This window comes from Embiotoca jacksoni, unplaced genomic scaffold, assembly GCF_022577435.1.
Source record: "Embiotoca jacksoni isolate LCO1_2020_lvr unplaced genomic scaffold, fEmbJac1.0.p SCAF_8, whole genome shotgun sequence".
NCBI lineage: Eukaryota > Metazoa > Chordata > Actinopteri > Embiotocidae > Embiotoca > Embiotoca jacksoni.
The window spans coordinates 1,466,742-1,490,299 of NW_027185436.1; the positions used below are offsets into that span (position 1 = coordinate 1,466,742).

The 23,558-nt window shown below is 43.1% G+C and overlaps 2 protein-coding genes across 6 annotated transcripts in view; both read right to left on the reverse strand.

The window, feature by feature from the left end:
- Positions 1–922: 922 nt before the first annotated feature.
- On the reverse strand, positions 923–5,974 carry ctsla (cathepsin La). 2 transcript variants are annotated; one of them, XM_069178537.1, is made up of 8 exons: positions 5,867–5,974; positions 4,849–4,986; positions 4,635–4,757; positions 4,285–4,437; positions 2,852–3,076; positions 2,281–2,449; positions 1,830–1,947; positions 923–1,360 (listed from the first exon to the last, which is right to left on the reverse strand). In XM_069178537.1, the coding sequence occupies exons 2-8, from the start codon at positions 4,969–4,971 to the stop codon at positions 1,261–1,263; spliced, it is 1,011 nt and encodes a 336-aa protein (XP_069034638.1). In that variant the 5' UTR covers positions 4,972–4,986; positions 5,867–5,974; the 3' UTR covers positions 923–1,260. The 2 variants fall into 2 exon arrangements, with proteins under 2 accessions (XP_069034638.1, XP_069034637.1); XM_069178536.1 differs by lacking the exon at positions 5,867–5,974 and having other exon boundaries at positions 4,635–4,754.
- Positions 5,975–12,030: 6,056 nt separating this feature from the next.
- dapk1 (death-associated protein kinase 1) overlaps positions 12,031–23,558 on the reverse strand; it is a 77,234-nt gene continuing 65,706 nt past the window's right edge. For all 4 annotated transcript variants that reach the window (XM_069178124.1, XM_069178123.1, XM_069178126.1 and 1 more), the window contains exons 21-26: positions 21,450–21,635; positions 21,140–21,337; positions 19,584–19,722; positions 18,360–18,480; positions 17,617–17,805; positions 12,031–17,224 (exon numbers count right to left, since the gene is read on the reverse strand). In XM_069178124.1, coding sequence (XP_069034225.1) covers positions 15,929–17,224; positions 17,617–17,805; positions 18,360–18,480; positions 19,584–19,722; positions 21,140–21,337; positions 21,450–21,635 — 2,129 coding nt within the window. In that variant the 3' untranslated portion in view covers positions 12,031–15,928. The remainder of the gene's footprint in view (positions 17,225–17,616; positions 17,806–18,359; positions 18,481–19,583; positions 19,723–21,139; positions 21,338–21,449; positions 21,636–23,558) is intronic.

Below are 23,558 nucleotides of genomic sequence, written 5' to 3' on the forward strand. Positions count from 1 at the left end.
AGAAATACAAGAAGAAAGCTTCTAAAACCAGATTATCTGCTGCTTCTCTCATTTGTCACCATTTTCTAATAGTCTGTAAACTTAATTCTGATTTAATCATTCAACTCTATTTCAGTCATTCTCTTTAGGTTAATTAAAACGACTCAACAAAACAACTGTCATGAGGAGAGGACACCTCAGACCTTCAGGACTTAAATTTCAGACCCAGAAGATAGATAGACAGTTACTTTATTAATCCTCAAGGGGAAATTCTTTAAATAGATAAAGAATAGATATATAAGAATATGGAGTCACCTTCAGGGTGTTATGTAGATTTGCCTTCAGCTTCCCTGTGAACCAGCACCATTGTTTAACAATCAATAATCCTGTAAGATCTCAGCGCGCTCAGCTGTTTTTATGTGAAGTCAGGAGACTGTGTTTGCTCCACATATCAAACCGACATGTCGGATTAACCAGAGTACAGCTGAAGCCTCAAGTCTTTAATCTGGAATGTTATTTGGTTTCATGTCACATCTTTTAGAAAGTTCCTGTTAAAGCTCATCAAAAGATCACTGCAGGTATTAATATAACTGAAAGTGATTTGACCCAATAAAGATCAAAGAAAGAGGAATTTTCTTGCATCGTTATCTTGATTTACATTTGGTTTCACTTAATCTAATTTAAACACAAGTCTGTGGAGGTTTATTTTATAGAGTGAAACAAGGTCAGTCAGTTGTGAATATGGATATTGTTCAAAGAGAAGCTTGTATCTCCAAATCAGGTCATTTTTAATGAACTCAGTTGCTGCGTTGTTCACAGACAAAAAGTAAGTTCTAAGTGTTCAGACAGATTGAACTTCCTGATCTCAGAACGGAGTGTAAGGCAACAGACACACAACTCACACAGGGCCAAACAAAACAAAACGAAAACCTCCAAACCAAACTAGTGTTCTACAACTTTACTTTAATTGATCACAGTAAAAGTAGCAAAAAACAAAAAACATTTACATTGACCAGAGCAAGTGTTAACGAATCACTTACTTAGAATACACATATTTACAAACAATAAAACACTAAACGAAAGACTTTCCAGACAAAATAAAGTAGCATAAAAACCAGAAAAAACAAAATGGTGCGATTTCCCTAAAAACATGAAACATTGCAGAATCGCCTGTCAATGCGTCACTCTGTCCCAAGGCCTCGTCCCAAGGCCTCGTCCCTCCTCTCCTTCCAAACTATTGCAATTAAAACACTACGGTGCAACGATGTGGCGCTGCGCTCATCAGACCAGAGGATAACTGGCCGCTGTCGCGATTCCACAGTGGTTCTTCTTGTCCTTGGCCATGTAGATGAAGCCTTTGTTGCCCCACTTTTCACTCCAACTGCAGACAAAAACCACACAAAAGGTCAGGAGCTCGTACAGACTTCAAATTAAAAGCGTCAGAAAGACCTCTTGACGTTTGGTTGAATTATTTTCTCTTATCTAAAAAGGGGTTTAACATCGAATGCGAGTTGGAGGAGAAATCCTAAATCAAACCAACATACTGTGAAATATCAGCCTCAGAAGTTTGATACTTTTCAGGAAGTTATAAAATAAAATTAAGATTTCTTAACAACCAAAATACAGGAAGAAAAAGCCATTAAATGAAAATCTACAGCAGGTTGTCAAAGCTTTCAAATTGTGGATGTAAAAGTGTGACTTTAAGAAGAGCCTATTGTCTACATTTATTAATAATAACAACTGGAATTATGATGATAGGCTCAATGAACTGTATGTTCACCAGCTGATGCGAGATGGTACTGAACCTCAACGCACCAGAGATGTCTCCATAACTTTCAGATGTGACTGACCTGTTCTTGACTATCCAGTATTTGTTGCCGTCCACATCTTCTCCCTCGAAGCCGTAACCGACCACCAGCACGCCGTGGTCCAGCTCCTCGCTGCTGCAGTTCATCTCGTAGTAGATTCCTGAAACGCCCCCCAACAAAAAAAATAATAATTAAGTTAGCCACAAGTAAAAGTGAGGAACATAACACAGACATCATCACCCGTCAGCTGATACGGGTAAACTTCTTAATCAAACTGTTGAGACACACTCAGGAGTGACTTCTGGCATTTTAGCTGATTTTGTTTTTCACCAACACCTAAATATTCCTGATATTTGGTTGGTTGTTCACCAGCTGTCCGGTGTAACTCAAACAGGTCGGGTATGTGGAGTTTTAGAGATTCACCCTATAAAACCAGCTGCAGTGTTTTTCCCGTTACGAGTAAAATGTATGTTCACAGAAAACGAGCACCGACCTGACTGGTAAAACTGGAAAGACGGGTGACTGGCATCGATGGCAACGGAAACGGGTCCCACGGAGGCCACGGCCTTCATCAGCGCGTGCTCCTTGCCCCTGGGAATGTCCACGAAGCCGGTGTCGTTGGCAGAGTTGAACTTGGGGTCGTAGTGACACGGCAGATTGTCCTAAAAAACAAGAAGAGGAAGAGGAGAGTGAGGAGACGTCGTCAGAGCTCAGAAGCACATTCTTCTCATCATTTCCTGTAGAAGTGACGTTAAGGAGCTCAAATAGTTCAATAAAGGTTTGTGGTTAGCAGCGGACTTTCTCCTTCCACAACTACGACGACTTGTTCTATTTATGGATTTACTGAAGTTTCAGTTCAGAGATGAAAAAAAAAAAAGATGTAATGGATTAAATAATCAGTGCATTAATAAAACTGTTCTAGAGGACAATTTATCTAAATATATTTTAGAGGGTAAACAATTTTCAGAACACAAATCCTCCTCCCGATTGCAGATTAGAAATAACCTTTTGTTTTTAGAAATGAAAACCACCATCTGTAAATCAGAATTAGTCGAGCTACGTACCTTTCCCAGGTAGGGGTACGACTCCTCGGAGTCCAGGCCGTTGTTGTCCTTGATGTACTGGAAGGCCAGGTCCATCAGGCCGCCGTTGCAGCCCTCGTTGCCCTCGGGTCTGGAGCAGTCCACCAGGTTCTGCTCGCTCAGTGACACCAGGGTGCTGGTCTTCCTGAACTGCTGACCCTCCAGAGCTCCGGTGGTGCTGAACGCCCAGCAGGAGCCGCACTGACCCTGAAAGAGAGAACCGAGGACGCTCGGGTTAAAACGGAGGAACGAAATCCGTTTCAGTGAACGGATCCACAGTTTGATGGTTTTGCGGCTGTAATCTCCTTCTGCAAGATCCTCAACTGATATTAAGAAATTATATATTAAGACAGAAAATGTATCTGCAACCATTTTCATAATTCAATCTTAACTAATCAAATATCAAAACATGTTATAAAGTTGTGTGTGTGTCTGTGTGTGTCGATAACAATCACATTCAAGACATCATCTTCAGTTCTGAAAAATCTAAACTTCCCAATATTATTCAATGATTTCTAGACCGACTGATAAATGTAGAAATTTAGATATAACAGTGAAGAGAAAGGGAGGTTTTCCCGGTTCGGTCCAATCCAGAAATAAAACTTGACCAATCCTCCATTTAAAATGTTGCTGTCATATACTGCAGTACTTTGACTGCAGTACCTTAAGTGCTGCTGCACCCTTTCCGACTGGTTTCACCTTACAGAGTGTTAATGTACACCGCAGGGTGGAGACAATAAAGTGTACTCTAAAAGGGGGGGGGGGGGGGGGGTAGGAGGAGGAGGAGGAGGAGGAGGAGGGCATAGATAATCAAAACAACTCGCAAGTGGCCATCTTATCTTTCAGTTCTAGGAAAACATTTACTTCCAGGGGCAGAGTCCCCCCCCCCCCCCCCCCCCCCCGCTCAAATAACAGTGACTGTCTGAAGCTGCATGTGACCATGTTTACCCCAACAGCTGGTAGATTATCTCCTGTAAAACCAACACTGAATTAAAACGAACCTGTGTCGACTGCGTTTACTCCAGCTGAGGGACGATTAATGTGACGACTCGGCAGTTTTCACCGACTCGTTTATATTCAGGAAGAACAACGGAGCGGAGAAATGACTCTTTTCAGAGAACGAGCCTTTTACTTTCAATCATGTTTATCTTTTGTTGTTGTAAAAGGCTGAAACTTGTTCTTTGCGAGGAGTGACTTCACGTGCTCCTTTTTAAACAGACGCGGCCGTTAAGTTCTTTTGAAAGGAGACGTGGATGCTCCTGATCAACCGCTGAGGTTTGTTGTGCAGGATGTGACGCGTCCAGCTCACAACTTCTTAAGTATTTCCTCATGAAGATCTAAAATGTCTTCCAACTTTTACCTCGATCACTTCGTCGGTGTAACGCCCGGTGAGGTGAAGGTGCACGAGGACTTACTTGGTCCTTAACGGCGGTGACGTAGCCCTTCTCCCTCCAGTCCACGGAATGAGGGGCCTCCAGGAAGTTGGGCTCCATGAACAGGGACCCCGTGACCTTTCTGTCGGTGCGGTGCTTGTAGCCGTTCATGATCTGCCTGAATTCCTCGTGAGTCTGTGGGAAGAAAGAGTAAAAGTGAGTTGGAGGTGCTCCTGTGTTATTTAGGAAACAATGGTCAGCGTTTAGTCGACCTAAGCTACAATTTTGAGCCTCATGTCTGGTCTTTTTTTTTCTTCTCCACGTCATGCTCCTATTTCACAACATGCTATTTCTAGTTTTATGAGCGTGTGTGCGTGAAGCTGTGCTCTCACCATGTCCCCAAAGTGGTTCATGGCCAGGCTGTAGGAGTGTTTGCCCAAAGAGTGCTCCAGGTTGTGCAGCTCGATCTTCCTCAAGTTCTTCTCCCACACCATCCTCCTCCAGCCTTCGTCCTTCTGCCAACACAAACCAACAGTCAAGACTTCCACTGGCACCACTGCAGCGGCACGGTGGGACAAAGTAGGTAAAAGAAAAGCAATGCAACACCTGGTGGTATTCTTTACTGTGCCAGCTCTTCCACAGGTTCCAGTGCTGATCCAGCTGTGGGTCCAGACTGGGGGCGGGGAGGACTGCGCTCAGGCACAGGGCCAACACGACTGCAGGCAGCATGGCTGTGGTTCCCGACTGCAAACAAGAAAACACATCACGTCAGGGATCCATTTTCAAAGCAAGCAGGCTGGAGGCCCGGAGCTCTGAACGTCATCGTTACCAGACACAGACAACATCTCAGGCGCGACCATTTAATACCACACGTCCCCCCATCGTGATGTTTGGGACTCATCCTGAAGTTAAAGCTCGATTCCTGCAGAAATCCGCACTAAAGCTGCGGTGCACATTCCCGACAGTACGGCCATTCCCCCCCCCCCCCCCCCGAGTCTCCGACCCGAAATATGGATTAACAACCCGGATAATACGACAATACGACGCGTGTAGGAAAAACAAAATGCACGGGATTCATCGCGTTATGACTGTTCCTGCACGTCAGGGCGCAGATCCCGACAACAGGCCGACCCTGTTTCTGTTGTGTACAGTCACCGTCACGGGATCTGCTGCCTCGGCAGGCAGCCAGGAAACCGGCCGACATCGAAACTACCAGCAGGAAAACGAAAAGAAAAGCAAAACTGTAACCGGCAGCAGCCACTCATCCCTTTCAGTCTGTGGTCACCGTTTTTCCTGCTTTTTTCCTCAGAAGAGAAAAAGCAACCTAACGATGGCTACTCCTTCACCGATGAGGGAGAGACGACGACAAAGGCAGCCGAATGAAACAAGATGGCAAAAGCTGGCGGATAAATAAAATAAAGATATATATTTTTTTAACATAAAAACTAAACTGAGACAGATACATTAGATTTATTATTTTTTTTTTAAAGGGATACTGGAATGTTTTCTATTATAAGCTAACGACAAGAAGAAAAATCCCGAAGAAACTAAAACATCCATCCTTCTTTGCTTTAGGTCGAATATTTTGGCTTTACAGAGAATGAGATGAGATGTCGGAACTTACTGTAAAATCTTGTAAACGCTGGTGATGAATGAGAAGACGAGCTACTTCAGCTGAGGCACACAAAGTTTATAAAGGCCTTCGTGGCCGCTGAACAACGTCCCACGGAGCTCTCTGATTGGTCCGCTCCTTGTTTGTGACCGCCGAGACCCCGCCCCGACGTGTGACCTCATCGTGCAGCACGTGATCTCCCCCCCCCAAAATCCCATCGGGAAAAAGACAGTGTTGTTCTGATTTGAGTGATTGATTTGTGCAGATTGAACTGTGCTCATGATCAAAGGGAAGTCCAAAGGAGACAATTATTTTGCAATCAAATCAGGAATTCTATAAAGCCTGTATTTGCTATCTTATCATATACTTCAGAAACCAATCATGGCCGTCTGCAGGCTTTCTGCTGTAATTTGTAATCAGAGTAGGTAACTAGAGAAAAAAACCCCCACTGGATTTCCCTCAACCATTCCTCGGTGGCCTGTAAGTCTAAATGAATCCGTTTAAACCGCTGTCCCTTCGAGTGTTTTGATCTTTCAGACACACTGTGCTGTCCGTCTGGGTGGATTTACAGTGGTCAGGTCACTGCAGTGCATGGACTGGTTTCTTTGTGTTGTTTCTCATCTGCTTGGAAGTCCACTGTTGACCTGAGACTAATATCTTCAGGACAAACAAACATACAAGATACTGCAGGTTGATGTCATCTGGTTTGTGCTTGCTGCGGAGGGATTACTGATTAGGTTTCACATCACTTGCTGGGCGGTCAGAGAAATCTGATAAACCTGATGAATCTTGAGCTTCCGATCAATGAGTCCAAATTGAAACTGTATTTTCAAAATTCAAACTGTATTTTTGTTAATTGTTTTCCAGCACAATGCGGTTAACAGTGGACAGGAAGCCACAATACAGCACATCAGCACTTTTTACGATTTGAATCGAAGCTAATGTACAAAATGTTTGCTGAAAAACACTCAAACAAAATGTTCTTTTGTGTTTCAATACCACCGATCCATCCTTGTTCTGATTATGTCGTGGACCAGCTGGGATTTCAGAGGCCTATTCTTGCTCAGGTCTACCGATCAATAAACATATGAGAACATATTTATATTATTTCCTCTGTAGAGGAAATAAAAAGAGTGAAACCTCTGAGCGCAGAAGTGCTGTAAAATGTTCTCATCTTTGACCACCATTCAAAAATATGAGAACTTCAAAACAACAATAAGAAACATACTAAAGATGGTATTTTTTTTTTTCAGACTGTACCTGGTGAAATATATTTTCTTTATCAAACGTTAGAGCGCAACAGCATGACAACAGTTACAATCATTAGTGAACATATAATAGAGGACTGATGGGGCGCGTGACAGTTCAATGTTTACATGACAGCCGTGGGAGTCCGTGAATATGCAGCACAGCAGAACTTCTGAGAGCTGTCGGCACAAAGTCTGAATCAATCAGACATTTGCACTTCAAAATAAAGACAAATGCCTTCAGTTCCTGCATAATATAATAACTCAAAAAAATACACTGAGGTCTTAAGAAACACAGTTGTTTATGCATTTCGGTTTAGTCCTTTTGTTTTCATTGTAACACCTCTTGTGATCGTCTGCCATCAGCGGTCTGAAGTAAACAAGTACTTGATCAAGTACTCTGCTCTCTCCTGCAATTCATTTACAACTACATCTACAACATTTATTTCAAGGCAACCAAATTATAAATAAAATATGAGTCTATTTATATATTTTAGAATTAATTATCTCCATTTTTTTTCCTTTAAAAGCCCCTCTTTGACTGGTTTTCTATACATGCATCAACAATGGTTAAATACTTTCTTACATATATAATAATATAACACTGAAAATGTGCTACTCTTATCCTGATACTTTGTTTATTTTGCTGACTCCACTGTATCTTCATTGATGTAAATACAAAGACTGAACAGACTTTGAACTCAGTATTGAACTAAGTTTTCTCCTCACAGGCCCATAGTGCTGGTGTCTGTCTTACAGCAGGCTGAAATACAATATCACCAGGAACTCGACAGCTCCCTGACTCAGCACTTTAAAATAAAGACAAATACCTTCAGTTGATTGGATTAAAAAAAAACATTTCAGACTTTACCTTTAGCTGTTATTCCTGCATAATATAATAACTAAAAAAAAATACACTGAGGTCTTGAATGCACAAAAAGTTTGATTATTGAAAAACGTGTCACTTTTGCTTTGTTTTGTATGAATTAATCAGAGAAAGCGTTGCAGGTGCTGACAGGGGGATTTTATTACTTCTGAACAGGACCAGGGAAGCTTGAACTGTTTTCAGTCTTTATGCTTCGCTAAGTTGGTCGGCTGCAGACGGTAGTTTCATGTTACCTGTAGAGACATGATGGAGTTGTCACTCTTATTAAGTGCATTTCCCAAAATGCTTTGAGCACGCTGTGTCCACAAACACTGGAATCAGCAGATTGATTAACAACCCTATTTATCTTTTTAACACAGATGATCAACTGACTGGCTCCTAATGATGAATTAAATCTCCTCACATCGGCAGCAGACACAAGAACCAGTGGTACATTATGATGTGACATGATTCAACAGCTTTAGTCCATATAGAACATCATGTACTTATGTTGTCACGTCTCATCTTGTTTGTTCTTAAACCTCCTGTGTGGTTAAGTTAACATATTGTCATACGTGGAAGGAGCCTAAAAATGCATCATTTCTTTGTTTTCATCAGCTGCTGAGGAAAGCAGATGTGTGACTGGATAGTGTTGCTCAAGCAGTGCAACACATGGCAGTGGTTGACTGAACGTTTTTCTATCTGACGAGTCACCAAATCCATCCCATAGACTAGAGGGACCTAAGAACAAGAGAAGTTGTTTTTCTGTCCGCAGTGAAAACGATCAGCGCAGGTAGAAGGGTTTCTTACAAAAAAAAAGTCTCGTCAGAAACGTGTGCTTCAGCCAGTCAAAAGTGCTGATGGTGCAGAACAGCCCATTGGAGAGCGTTATATTATTGTAGATGTTGTAATATAAGAGCATTATTACCAGTGCACGAAGACAGTATAATCGGCTGTTCAAAGCTAACAAAACCTGCTCATCTCATCTTGTTTGTTTAATCAGTATAAAAAACAAAGTGTAAAAATGACATTTCACCATTTTGCAATGGTTCTTGTGCATTGCACTGTTTCTTGGTCAGCAGCAGTGACTTCCTGAGTCTCTGCTCGTTGCTTACCAACAGAAAGAAATCCTTTGGCACATCAAATGATGACATGTCACTTTTAGTCTTCAGTTAACAAACGAGATTCACCAGATTTTGTGAGTTTTAGAGGCACAAGTTGGATACGATGAGTTTCCCCTTGTTTCCAGTCTTCAAGCGAAGCTAACCCGCTGCTGCCTTAAAATATTCCATATTTTACACATGTAAGAATGGCATCGATCTTCTCTCGTCTGCAGGGAAGTGACCCAAATATGTTGAAACATTCCTTTAAATGTCTCGATTAAAGCCAATTACATGTCAAATCAAGATGCAGTCTTACAATAAATGCTTTTTTTTAGTGTTTTTTTTTTGTTTTTTTTAAATCAGTCGCTTCCTCTCCACTCCACAATGTGAACTTTGACCTGTATTTTTTGATCCTCCCTGTTGCATGCTGTTGTGGAGGCCTGGCGGTGAACTTTGCGAACTGCAAACGCTTCATTTCTGAAGTCCGCATTCCTCAGATTAGGATGCTCGGCTGTGCAGCCGACACACTGAGGAAGGTTATCAGCTGATGGTGCGCACACAGAGGTTCACAGACCCGAGGTGATGAACACGTCTCCCGAACACAGTCACTATCACGCCTTAAGATTTAACCCCGGAGGATTTTCTTAGATACACACTGAAGGTCCAGTCGGGCTTTAATTTGAATACAATCTGAATATCGATGAAGTAAAAGACTGCAAATTTTACTCGTATAAAGAATTTGCATTTTAACTATAAAAGTATAAATCAAATACAGTCTAACGATACATTAGGCTGATTATAAATTAGGTTACGGGCTAATAGGTTATTTATATTAATGCTATTATTGAAGGAGAACCGGACATTCTGCTGATGAATCTTCAGAACGCCCAATAAATCTACTTTGTGGTGTTTTCTTGACGATCTCAGGTTGAGTTTACTGTAGTTTGTGTTATCATGTTAACATTGTTCTTAAATTCATTGTAATGCATGTCAACCAATAAGATGTTATTTTGAATAAGTCAAAGCATTCAAAATTTCATCATGCAGCATGCTACAATGTTAATATTGTCTGATAAGTGATATTATAACATTATTATTACATAATAATCACATTAACACGGAGTACATAGTGTTAATGTATAAATTCCAAGTATATATGGTTCTATACAGCCATTTATTAAATATGTTACAAATTAAATGTCATTTGGCTGCTCTCTATATATGCTAACCTTTAGCACAGGGTGATGTAATGATTAAAAACACCTTTACAAAAAGGTTGTAAAGTCTAGATTTGAGATCAAATGTTAGGAAAAGTTTGAATCGTAATAAATCTATATTTTAGAGTTTCAAACAGAGACATGGACCTACATGTCTGTTGTGTAATGTCTTCCAAGCCGTTCTGACTTCACCCCAGTATGAGTCAGTGACATGTGATCTCTGTTAATTATTTATGTTGACTTGAACAGCTAATAGGCTATAAAAAAAACAAAATCAAATATTTGTTACATGCCTTCATGGTGTTTTCAAAAAGGAAAATATGTCAAATCTTCCATTCTTTTCATTGGTGACAAATTCAGAATTCAAAAGCTTCACCGTCTGTTCCGGTGATCTCACCCAGTAGAAATATTTCAGAGTTTGGACACATTGAGACAAACCCGGAGAGCTCCAGGCAGCAGACAGGTCATGTGAGTGTGTTTGTGCACCGATGAAGTCTCTGCAGCTCCACAATGAACCCAGAGAAGTGGAAATAACACCGCCAGGAATCTGGAGAGCAAATCTGTCACTGAAGTCCTGATGGAACAAATATTTACACCGTCCTGGTCTCGCTTAAGTTTGTTGAGGGTGTTTTTGTAATCCTCGACATTTGAACTGCTGCAGGTGCCATATACTCTAAATGGCAAGAATTAAATCTGTGTTTACACAAGTATTATTGAGATGTTTTTGCATATTTTTTTCTTCCCTTCTCTAGACTTCACAGTAAACTTGATAATTCGGGTAGTTCGTACTCCAAAACACTACGAGAGCACGCTTGGTTCAAAGAATTTACTAAATTTCTTTGTGCTTTAGTTAAAAAAAAAGTAAAGCCATTTATATTCTATTGTAATTTGCAATACAGCTAATTTTGTGACAAGGTATTTAAAATACACTAAAGATAAATGGTAAATTTATAGTTTTTTTTTTTACTTTGGTTTAAACTAAAATAAGTAACTAAACGCGAGAACCCACATCTTTAATTTTACTTCATTGACATACATTGATGTTTCTTAAATTTAGAATGAATTTAATGAATTACATTTTATGGCTAAAATACCCATATAAGAGTTTCATCGTTGTTGCAGCAGTGACCATATTCAACTGTCATCTATAGTCTCTTTGTAATACTTGCTGTACTGACCATTTCATGAGGATCTGCTCATACTGACACGTCTTAGCTGCTGTTTATTTATCAGTAATACTTTATAAACAGTCCCACTAACATGTTATCATTCTGAACATTAGTTTATCTTAACATTTCTCTATATGCTAATGTTATTGGTGTGAAATGCCAATAAATGTGAAAACTGGATGATATTTCTGTCTTCCCCGCATGCAGCATTTTAGTCATCTACCTTTAATAAAAAAGAATAAAGTCCTGGGAATTCATTTTTGTCTTGAATAGGGCTCCAAACAAACCCTCACCTTGGAGACGTTTGATTGTGCTGGAAAGAACAGGTCCTTCTCCCTGTTTCAGGTTGTAAATCAGCATGTGAAAATACACATTTTTGGACTGAAAGCCCATAAAAGGAGGAAATGTTGACTTTGCAAACAACAGTCCCTATTTTCTCGGATCTCCTGGTTGTGACCAGGTCAGCCAAAGAGTTTTGAAAAAACTTTCAAATCACTAAAAATGATCTCCCGTCACAACCTTTGGATCCTTAAAAAGATCCAGCTGTATGTCTTGAATTACACGAGACAATGATATTAAGTAAAGAATTTATTATAAAATGTATTCCACTATAAAGTGTCAGAAGTACTAAGAACATGGCATTCCAAGACATGCTAAAAGACTGTAACATAAATAGCAACAAAAAGACTTGTGCAATGCGGCGATCAGACCGAAGTCTCCGAGGGCGAAATTCACTCAAAAGTCAAATTGAGTTTGTCTCTCCTCATCCAACAGAAACATCTTCACCTCTCCTTTAAATCCATTTGTGTCGCTCGGACTCGCAGTCTGAACCGTCCGGGAAAAATGGAGACAAACTTGATATCATAGTGATTCTCAGCTTTCACAAAATAATGAGAAACGGACATAATATTCACTTCCCTTTCCGACATATTGTTTCTCAGCTTGTATACTGTACAAGGCAATAACAGAGGAATGAACGAGTGTGTTTCAGGCACACAACATTGGCAATGATGCAACCCAGTATCACGGCAAAGCGTGAAATAGACACACTGATCCGCTACGGCAAAACGTGAGATAACCACGCTTTGGCCTCTGCAGGCGTGACAGTTTCACGTTTTCTACGGGAGGCAGAGGTTCGGATCCAGGAGGCGACAACGCTGTTCTTGTGTTGTTGTTGTTTTTTTTCCTGTCCCCAACCATGTTGGTTTTGTTGTAACCCCAAACATGTTGTTTTTCCGAACTCTAACCATGTTTTTTGTCACCAACCACAACCATGTGGTGATTTGTTTCCTAAAAGTTTCATTTTCCTGTAAATCACATTGGTTGTGTGCGTGCAGTAGGTTTCATTTTCCTCCAACACAGGAAAATGTGAAACTGTCACTCCTGGATGGGCCAAAGCGAGGCTACTTCACGTTTTGCTGAAGTGGACCGGTGTGTCTATTTCACGTTTTGATGTGATACCGGGCTGCAAGGATGATACACAACTTCAACAAAAGCTTCAACAAAACATGTTTCTGAACAGTTTGGGACGTTTCATTTCATTATGTTTTTGTACACACGTTAGACTCTTTGATTTTTTTATTTGTTTTTTGTTTGTTTTTTTGTACTTGTCACCATATTCTTAGGAAAGATGTAGAGTACATTCATTTTGCCTCAACAAGTTTGGGCAAAAAAAGAAAAGAAAAAAAGCTTAAAGTGAGCAGAAAAGTAACTGAACAGTGAGGATGAAGTGGTTGAAACGGGCCTCGATTATTTACAGCACAGCTACAAGTCGGCTGTGTTGATTGGCAAGTTCAGGCTGAGACAAAAACAGTGCGAGAAGTACAGCAGTCGAAAAAGTCTTGAACTTTGAACAGATGGTAACACTGGAGGAAGTGAAGCAGACAGGAAATACTGCACAGAGCTCATCTGAAAAAGGCCCTTCACATCCAAAACATTTGTCATTTTTTGAAGAATGAAAAAGACTCTTCCCGACGTCAACGTTTTCTGTTTCCAAGTGAGGGCTCAAACGTGATCGAATACTAGATTACACAAAACCCTTTTCTAGGACATTTCTGTCATCAGCAGCCTTTGGCCTTTTCTTCAGCTAACAATACTAACTTGATGCCGTCTCTTCCCTTCTGTTGCTGACTGGGCCGGCAGCGGCCTCGTGTTCTAAAAAGATAAACTGAAAGAGGATGTGAAGCCGCGCGTGGCCGGCCAACACCGACAGCGATACCGAGAGGAGCTCAAATTTAGCTTGACGGGGGTGTGTGTGTGTGTGTGTGTGTGTGTGGGGGGGGGGGGGGGGGGGTGGCGTCGTCGATGCCACTGTGCAAAGAAAATCTGACACTGCGGACGGTAACTTGACTGTTGACGTCCCTGCACGACAGACAGCCTGTTGAGGAGGCGTTAAAGAGGCGCAGCGTCAGGCGGGTTTACTGTAAGCGGCTGTTCCATTTCAGCCGAGTAGAAAAGGTTAGAAAGATCAAACCCAATTACAAAACATCAACCGTCTTTTCAAATGTTCGATTTGGCGGCACTTTCATTTTAAAGTAATTATCCTGTTTGGGTTCTCCGCTCCACCCCGTCTCTGTTCTACCATCAGCTCTGCAGTAATGACCCACGGCGGTGAGCACGTTTTGGTGCTGCAGCGGTCAACAACATTCGATAAGACACGGTTCTTTAGAAAAAAAAACAACCTCTTCTACTGTAAAAATGGCTACAGTTCCTTTCGTGCGAGTGGAAAATTATGAGAGTATTTTAAGAAACGTTTTAGTTTACAGGTCCCCCAGTTTCCTCGTGATATTTATGTAGAAACATTTGGACAGTTTTCAATCGCAACACTCATAATTATTTGATTTGAATGAGCTCCTAGAAAAAGCCAGAGAGATTTAGAGTCAGCGTGCAGCAGATCAGCTGACCGCGCAAATATGTAACGTGTCCGAGGCAGATAAAGACAGCTGGAGAACAGCTGAGCTCAGCAAACGCAACTCAAACACCACGAATGTAATACATGTAAATAAATGTGAATGTCGAAGTCTGAGCAGCTTTAAGATCGAAGTCGAAACAAGTGCCCAGTCAATATTCATCAAACTCTTCCAGCTGTTTATAGCGACACAATCACAAAGACACCAAAAATATATTTCCAATGAAATGTTCTTGCACAATATTGTAAGCATGACGGTTCCACTGACGTCTTTCCAGACATTTGCGCTTTGCTGTGCCCGTCCACATGATGGTGCTGACGTGTTCCACTGCGCAGTGATTCCACTGTTACCTGCACTTGTGAATTACAATTTAGCATCTGCGACTGCAGGAACGATGCCAGACTGTAACGAGTCAAAAAACCAGCAAGACCGAGAACAGTCTGATTTAATCCTAAAACGTTACGACTCCACTCGAGACTGAAGCTGGACTGGATTAGTTACAAAGTTTGTTCGCGGTCAACTTCAAAGGAAAATCTGGGACCTGTAAAATAATTATATAAAAAAAAATGATTTACGGAAAATGAACTAAGAAAATATGTCCGTTGCTCTGGTGATGGACGGATGAATGAAGGAATCCTACTTGATGACTGGCTGTAAAAACCCATGAACACACCAATGAAACGTGGATGGAAGTGTTTCCCTTCGACCTGCAGCTCCTGCAGAGCGCCGCGTCGACTCCACACTCTAATGTGCTTTTTTCTTTCTTTTTTTTTTCCGAGCAGAGCGTTGTTCTTTCTGCCTTCTGCTGTGTAAACTTTAAAATGGCCTTTTTTCCCGGCTGCCTCAATAGACTTGTTTGAAATCCATTTTAGTTTTTGTGTCAACAAGGCACAGTTCTTCAGATGTTTGGAAAGAACTACCGTTTTCTTTTTAGAATTACAAGACTATTTGTGCTCTTTAGGGAGGTAGAAGGCCACAAAGGCACTCTGAAAATATGTCGTTAATTTATCAAACACTAAGCTGAGCGGCCAAATGTCACGTCGGTGAACCAGAAGCGAGGGGGAAGGAGATATTAAATAGACCTGATGGATGGATGGAGGGAGGAACGGTGGCAGCCTCCTACCTCACGTTTCTACTTGAGGACGGATCTGAAAGAGGTCCAAAGCCGAGGCCGCCATCTTTTTAACCACGACCGTTCCTCGGAGCGGGGACGATAAAGTCGAGCTGGTTCTAACTTTCAGAGCCGTGAGAGGAGTGAAACCGCAGAAGAGTCGGAGGGATATTAAGAAGCAGCGCGACGAGGTTAAGAACACAATAAAAGCACAGGATTCCTCTTTGGAGCTTAGGACGTTTCAGTTCTCTCACAACATTCAGGGTGGAAGGAAAGGTGGGCTGTACAGGTGTGGAGAGCACGAACACAACTTCTGCTTCGCACGGCAACATAAAGGAGTGATTAAAGAGCGAGCAGCTGGGCTCTGGCAACGATTGCACTTCATGTTGATTCGCACTCCAGTCCGTCGGTCCAGTTTTGGGGGAAAACGTCCCCTCGGACTCAGACAAAGCCTCAGCGGGAGACGACGGAGCTGATGGAGTTGTACGATGTGCCTCCGTTGCAGGTGGGGGGGTAGCCGTTGGCGGCCCCCACCACCGCCTCCATGTTGACCCTGAATACAGGAGAAGCTTTGAGCAGGAAGTCTGCTGCGTCTCTGCGGCCCAGCTCCCTCAACTTGGCCATCAGCACGCCGACGGTGCTGTCCGCTCGCCCGCTCCACTCCTGCAGCAGTGCCGCTGTCGGGCTGGGCTGCAGCACCGCCTGCTGGGAGTCCAGGTCCGAGTCCAGCTCAGGCGTGCCATTTGGAGTCCCGTTGCTGTGTTTGGCCACCAATTCTGTGAGGCCCAGGTTCATGGCCAGCAGGCACCAGTCCTTCCCCAGAGCGTCCGGAGGGTCCAGCATGCGGCAGAGCTTCCTGCGGGCCAGAAGGGGGACGTCTGATATGTGGATGTCTTTTCCCAGAATCCCCTGCTGGTAAACTTCAGCGCAGCCGAAGGACAGGATGCTGCTGAAGCTCTCCCGGTAGCCGCCCATCGTGTTAGTGAGCGAGTTTTCCCGCTGGACTTGAGCCCGGAAAAAGTCTTTGGGTTGGTAGACCATGATGGGGGCGTGGTGTTCCCGCAGCTGCTGAGGACTCAGGTAGTATTTGGCTGTGAGCTGCCCGGGGAGGGTGGAGGCCAGCAGGTTCTCTGTTATACTGCAGATGGTGTCCAACAGGGTGTAGCACTTGGCCCGCTCTGGGTCGTGTCCACGCACCTGGATCTCCACGCCCTGGCCGTGGTTGACCAGCAGGATCATGGCCTCCACGCCCACCTGGCTCACTTTGACTCCGTTGGTCCACAGATGGATGTCTCCATCGATATCCTCTCCGCCCTCCTCCTCAGGCTTCTGCTGGTGGCTCCAGCGACACAGGTTGACCTGCAGCTTGTGAAACAGACCACAGGGGAAGGGAGTGAGGTGCTCTGCAGGGACGATGCGGACCCCTCCGTAGATCAGCAACTCTTCCTCCTCCTCTTCGGTCCAGGAGCGGTGGAGGCCGTTTGTCTTGATGAGGGCAGGAACATCCACCATGGACGGGTTGGTGGCGTCACGGGCGCAGACGTCCATGGCGTCCAGGATCTGCAGCAGCTCGTCCACGTCACTTTCAGGAGCCAGAGCCTGCACCTCCTCCAGCCTGTAGCGCCCCCTGTAGTGGTGGATGGCCTTGGGCGTCTCCACAGAAAGCAGCTTGCCGAGGACGTTGCTGCAGAGCCAGCGAGGCTCCAGCAGAACAACGTCCTGCACCGTCTCACTCTGCATGATGTTGATCTGTGGAAGGAGGCAGGAAAGAGGAAAGGTGGTGTGAGAGGGGAAAGAAACATGGAGGGAAAAATGTATGCAAAAAGAACAAATGTGAACAGATTTTTAAATGCAAATATGAAATAAATAGTAAATAAATAAGATCAGCAGCAATAAATGTAAGAACAGAGAAGGCAGGATGCCTCATTTGAGACAAAACTGCAAATACATAAAGAAACATTTGGTTCCTTATTGGGCTTCCTGAGCTGACTCATTCTAGTAAACAAGCAGATAATTACAAGATGTTCCTGCTGAGTAATTGTTTACAGACGAAAACAAAGTTTTGCTTTTGTATTTTCCTGAATCAACAGTGATCTCTGGTGGTCGTCTGCAGCGCTGACGGTCCGGCTGCTCCCACTCACCTCCCCCATGCTGTGCAGCTGCAGGGCCAGAGTGCGCAGGTGATCCTGGCTGACCAGCGGGTTGATGTGCTCCTGGACGTCGCTGACGAACTGCTGCCACGATGTGAGCTGGTTGGGTCCGCTCAGCTTCCTCCAGGCCGGCAGAGTGGCCAACAAACGCTCCGACAGCAGCGTCATGGGACTACACCTCTGCAACGATGGAGAGGAAGGAGGCGAATAATGAATGAGTCACAGTATGACTGTATGAACCTGACAGACAAAGGAAGAATGGTAAATGGTCTGCACTTATATGGCGCTTTATCAACTCGGCAGTCTAAACCGTTTCACCCATCCACACACACATTCACACACTATCGGCAAGCCATCGAGAGCAACTCCGGGTACACCGTCTTGCCCAAGGACACTTCGGCATGTGGGCAGGAGGAGCCGGGGATCGAACCGCCAACCTTTCGATTAGTGGGCAACCTGTCTACCACGGCCGCCCGAAAAAAACCTAAATTACAGAGACAGGTTTTATCCTATTTGTTCAAAAATATTGTAAAGATAATGGGCCACTGCAAATTTAATTAGACTCTACATGCTGTGATCACGAATATTAAAGAAATTGTGTTACTTTGAACCGAGCAAACAGAATTAGTATTACGTGTGCACATGCTCTTTCAGGAAGATGAAGTGAAAGCCAGTGGTTTAATACAGAAATAAAACAGGATGTGAAAGAGTGAGGTAGACAAACAGCAGCTCACAGAGATGATGCTGGTGCGAAGCTCCTGCAGGTGAATCCTCAGCAGCTTCATGTCTTTGGAGTTTGACGCTCCAGCGTCCATCACAAACAGTTTGTCACTGATCTGCAGGTCGTTCCCAAACCTGAAAAAAAAGAAACAAAACCAATACACCACCAGGTTAAAATGTCTTTAAAGGAGCGTTGAGATATGTGTTTACATGTTCACTGAAAGGTAAACGGTGACCCAGAATAATAAGGTGATACACCTGACCAGTCTTATGCAGACATTTCAACTGTCGAGCTGATGTAACGACCAATAACAACATTAAAGGATATTTGGGGTTAATTTCAACCGGGTGTATTTTCCATTTTCCGTGTATATTTTGCATTCTCCGCCTCTGTTGCAGAAATCCAGGGAACTTTACCTGATATATTACACGATTAACTCTGACAGGTTCAAGCTGGTAAATGAAATGATCCAAAAAAAACAACAACACAATAATCTCCATTCGAGCCGGGGTTTGATGGTACTTTATGGAAACAGAATCCAGAGTCAGATCCACTCATCAAATCAAAATTCTTGCAAATGGATTTTAGCATGTGCAACATTTACCTAAAGCTATAAATACCAACAAGTCAGAGATCCTGTGTGATTCTGCAATCAGCAGCTGTTTGGCAAGAAGCTAGAAACACATCAGTTGTTATTGGTACCTAACATTAATTCAACTCATTCATCATGCGAGATGAGCAGCGGAAGATATTAAATGTTGATTACTGACTGATGTTGGTTGTTGTGACCCACTGAAATGATGGTTCGATCAAAGTAGTGATTTGACACATGAAACGTTGAACTGGGACTGACCGCAGTCAGCTGGAATAACAGTGAACTGCTGGTTGTACAGTGATGCTGCAGAGGGACGTGTCTTTTCACTCGAGCAACCTTTGGCAGAGTTCAGTCAGAGTGAGTGAGAGCTCATTAACCAACAGAATAAAGTCTCAGTGGAGCCGTCACATAATTAACACTAATTCCATAAAGCTGACCTCATCTACACCAAATAAAGAAAGCTGCAAGTTTTCAACACTCCTCTTTGACAATAAAAAAAATAACAAGAAAATAAAAGAGGAACTGGTTTGAATCTTAATAAATCTGGTCGACTGGGAACTGGATTCAAAGTGGAAAGTAGTCATACAAGAACCAAAATCTAATCTTCATATCCACCTCGTACACTGCGGTTCGAGTTCCCACCTGTTCCTGACTTCTTTGAGCAGCGACATCTCCTTGTCGTAGCAGAACTCTCCAGAGAAAGCTCTGGGGACGTCAGCGAGGTCGCCGTGCGTCGCCACCAGGACGACCATGAGAGGCTGCTGGATCCGTCCTCCGAAAGCTGGACGAGGACGAGAAAACGCACATCTTTTACGCGAAACTGCAAACATTCACGGACTGGATTTAAAACACACGGCAATGTGACGACTGGCAGATTCAGCGGACGTCAAAACTAAACGGTGTTGCTCCAGGGGAGAAAACAAGTTCAATAACTTTTGAATGACTTTCTAGATGTTTGGTAAAATTCATGGGTTTCTGACTAGATGTTATAAAAATGAGGCATCACAAAGGACATGATCTGTACAGACTTGTTAAGTCTGAAGCGTCAACGTCAGTGAAAACCTCCAAACTATTCAAATGTCAGTTTCTCACAAAACAAAAAACACAAACTTTGTTAAGCTTAATGACGTACAGTTTACATTTGAACTGCCCTCTGTCAATGAGATCTCTTTTTTCGTGTGTATGTATATCTACAAATAACCTCAAACATCTTGTGTGTATTTTAGGATAATCGTTCATTAGATAAGCAGCTTTTATAAAAGTAGATGCAGGTACGTGCTGTGGTGTCACACTTCTTTCTTTTTTTTTGCCTTATGTGATGAATATAATGTGGCAAATTGTACAAACGTCAATCATTGAGACACAGAAGAATAATTGTCCCATGTTTATGCACACAGAAAGGGGCGGAGCATAATCTACTTAAGATCATAAGTGTAAAGATACAAATAATTTTGATGAAAGTGATTAATAGAGAGCAGTGTGCAGGATCTCAGGACTGAAGTGATACTTTCCAATGTACCTGCTTTGGAAGCAGTTGGATATGCCGGTATCTCCTTGGAAATAATTCTATTTTAGGATAAAAAAAAAATTATAATTTAATTTAGATATTGATTGATTCATGCTGTCGCAGTAAAAGTATGTCTGAGGCTGGTCTCTTCCAAGCGGCAACCAGCAGTGATGTCACCCGTTGGTTTTTGAACTGCCATTATGAAGCCTCAGTTCTGAATTTGTCCGGTTCCATCTTGCCGGTTTGGAGCGGTTTGGAGCAGGAAGTGACCATATTTGACGGGCTGGGGAGGAACGAACGGTCGGTCTGACTGGAGACCAGATGATACCACGTCCCGCCCACCGATAGCCGGAATCTGACTGAACCACAGGCCTGTCAATCAAACAGACACGCCCCCAAAAACACAGCTTTTTGATGCTTTTTTTGACGGGATCATTTTCAGATGGAAAACCAAAAAAATAATAAGGAGTGACTTTAGCTAACAACACCGAGATAACTCGTGGAGATATCTTATTGACTGAGAATTTTATGAGACGAGTTGAATGGGAGCCTATGGAGCTGGAGGCTTTTTGGAGCCGACCTCTAGTGGCACTCGGTGGTATTACAGTTTAAGGCTCTTCCCCATCGGCACTCATTATTCAGACTCAGACGCTACGTCCACTTTTATATACAGTCCGTGGTCTCTCCTCACCGATGTTGTCCTGTGGCAGAGTGAGGGCTTTCAGCAGATTCAGCCAGTAGGTGATGTGGCTCAGCTGGGTCTCGTACGGCTCCTCCAGGCTGAACAGGACCAGGTGGATCGCCGTGACGTCGTTGGCCGCAAAGTAGTCGTAGGAGCAGTGGTAGACGGGGTTCCCTGAAAACTCCCACACGCTGAAATCCCCCACGCCTACAGAGAGGGGAAAAATGTCACGTTGTGGGCAGGTTCATCTGAGCACACCTCGCTATTCATCTCACAGGCTATTTGTGTTTTCTTGCATCTAGAGGCCTTCGTCTCTCACCGTGGATGTTGGCGTGCTGGAGGTCGATGGCCTTTGTGGCCTGTTCGTCAGCCGTGGACAGAGCGCTGTGGACGGGGGAGAAGACCTCCAGGACGCCTTTGGTCAGGCTGGGCTCAAACATCATGCTGCGGCTGCGCACACTCACGTTCTCACAGCCCGGGTACAGGTTGGAGATGCTCACTGACACTTCAGACGGACGGGAGGAGGGAAAGGAAACTGTTAATTCAATCAACACCAGGTTTAGATTTAGGTCATCTGACTTTATATCATGACGATATTGGCCTGTTGTTAAAGAAGACAGCCGGCATCAGAGGCCGGGAGTCTGATACATCACACACCTCAAACTAGATTCAATCAATGTTTTCTGATTTTGAATGAAAATCTAGAGTATGCATAAATGTTCAAAGTTATAATTATTATTGGGTTGTTACATCTGATGTTTCAGGGACCAGATATTGTGTTTTATTACCTCGATATTCTTGTTTGGTGTTTCGACTTATTACAAACGGAACGCAAATGTTTATGATAACTCGTCCAGTTCGGCCGTTTCTGAGAAAAACTATCTGCATCCACAGAGTAAATTTTCACCAAATAACTGCACACTACTAACACTTGGGGGAGCCATTTAACTGTCAATACATCCACATACCATTTGGATTAGTCTGATACTCTGCAGGACCACACCTACAGTTTGTTTTGGTGGTTTTGAATCACAGTCATAAATGTCTTTTTGGCTGCAGTTTGTTTTCTTATTGTGGTCCATATTGCTTCATTTTGACACAATCAGGGCTGTAAAGAATTAAATGAGACCACATGCTGCAGTCGAGTTGTATCAAAAATGTTTAGTGTGAGTGCAAAGCAACAACAAAGGTATGTCACTGTTTGCTTTAGGGGTGCGACACAAGATATTCAACCGTTATTGTAATAGTGATAACCAGCAACAAAACCAGACTGCAGAACTGAGCACCCAAAAATGTTTGGCCCAGATGAATCTAGCAACATTAACTGTACAATTTCTGTTTAAGGAGCCGTCTTGTGATGCATGTAAAATAAATCAGAAATCATTGAAGACCATGCAGCAGGCCTTTCACTTGTTATTTTGAGACTTCTTTGGAAAAAGTGAGAAAAGCGTTACAGTGCAGACTTATTGGTCATGTGGGTTTTCTGGTTTCAGGTCAGGCAGCTTTTTTAATAATAACAGCTGCTGTGCAGGACGGTCGGACTTCAGGGATGCAAAGCTGCTCATATGTCTGTGTCAACATTTTTTCCCTTCATGACAGGCTTAAGGAAGGTTCATTTGTATAGCAAGAGTCGAAAAATAGAAACTAAGGAACGCAACATTCAATGTCACTCTGTGACATTTTAATAAAATACAAATGAATAAAAGAAATAAATGAAGCATGAACAAGCTGCTGACATCCCAGAAGTCAACGTACAGAACAAATACTATTGGGTGTTAATTTGAGTTACCAACGGTACTTTATAGTCATGATTAGCGACACCAGATGAAGGTCACTATGCATTTAATGTGTCACACGTTACTCTTCAACAGGTGTCACTGCTGCATCTAGTCAGTTTGCCTGGGTGCAGACAGATGGATATGGTGACGGCACTTTGTCCTCATCAGCCCCGTTTATTTGTGTTTCGCTGTGGACTCATGTCACGTTTCACTGCAGACATAACACACAGTCAATAAAGACCATTTCTGACTTCAGCTGGATTTGAAAGAACAAGAAAAGGCTCTTTCAAGCCTCCTTCAGCTCTGACAGAGGCTACAGATTTCCAGATAGTATAGTGGATGGGATCAGTAACTCTATACAGCTCCCGTAACTGACCATTATCTGAGCGAGCATCACGTCTGTCTGGGAGGTAATGGCTCTGAGCGCCGTGAAATAAGGCGGTTAAAGGAGACACGGCAGTATGTGTGTATGAGGGAGGGTAGATGAGGTGCACATACAGAGAAAGACTGAATGCAAAGAGGGAGAGTGTGTGCTGGTTTGTCTTGTTTACAGCACAGCGACCACGTCAGGGAGTCTCACCACCGCAGACCTGTCGCTGTGTGCAGGACTGACCTCCAACCAAAGGCTGTTCTGAAACAAGAAAGACTCT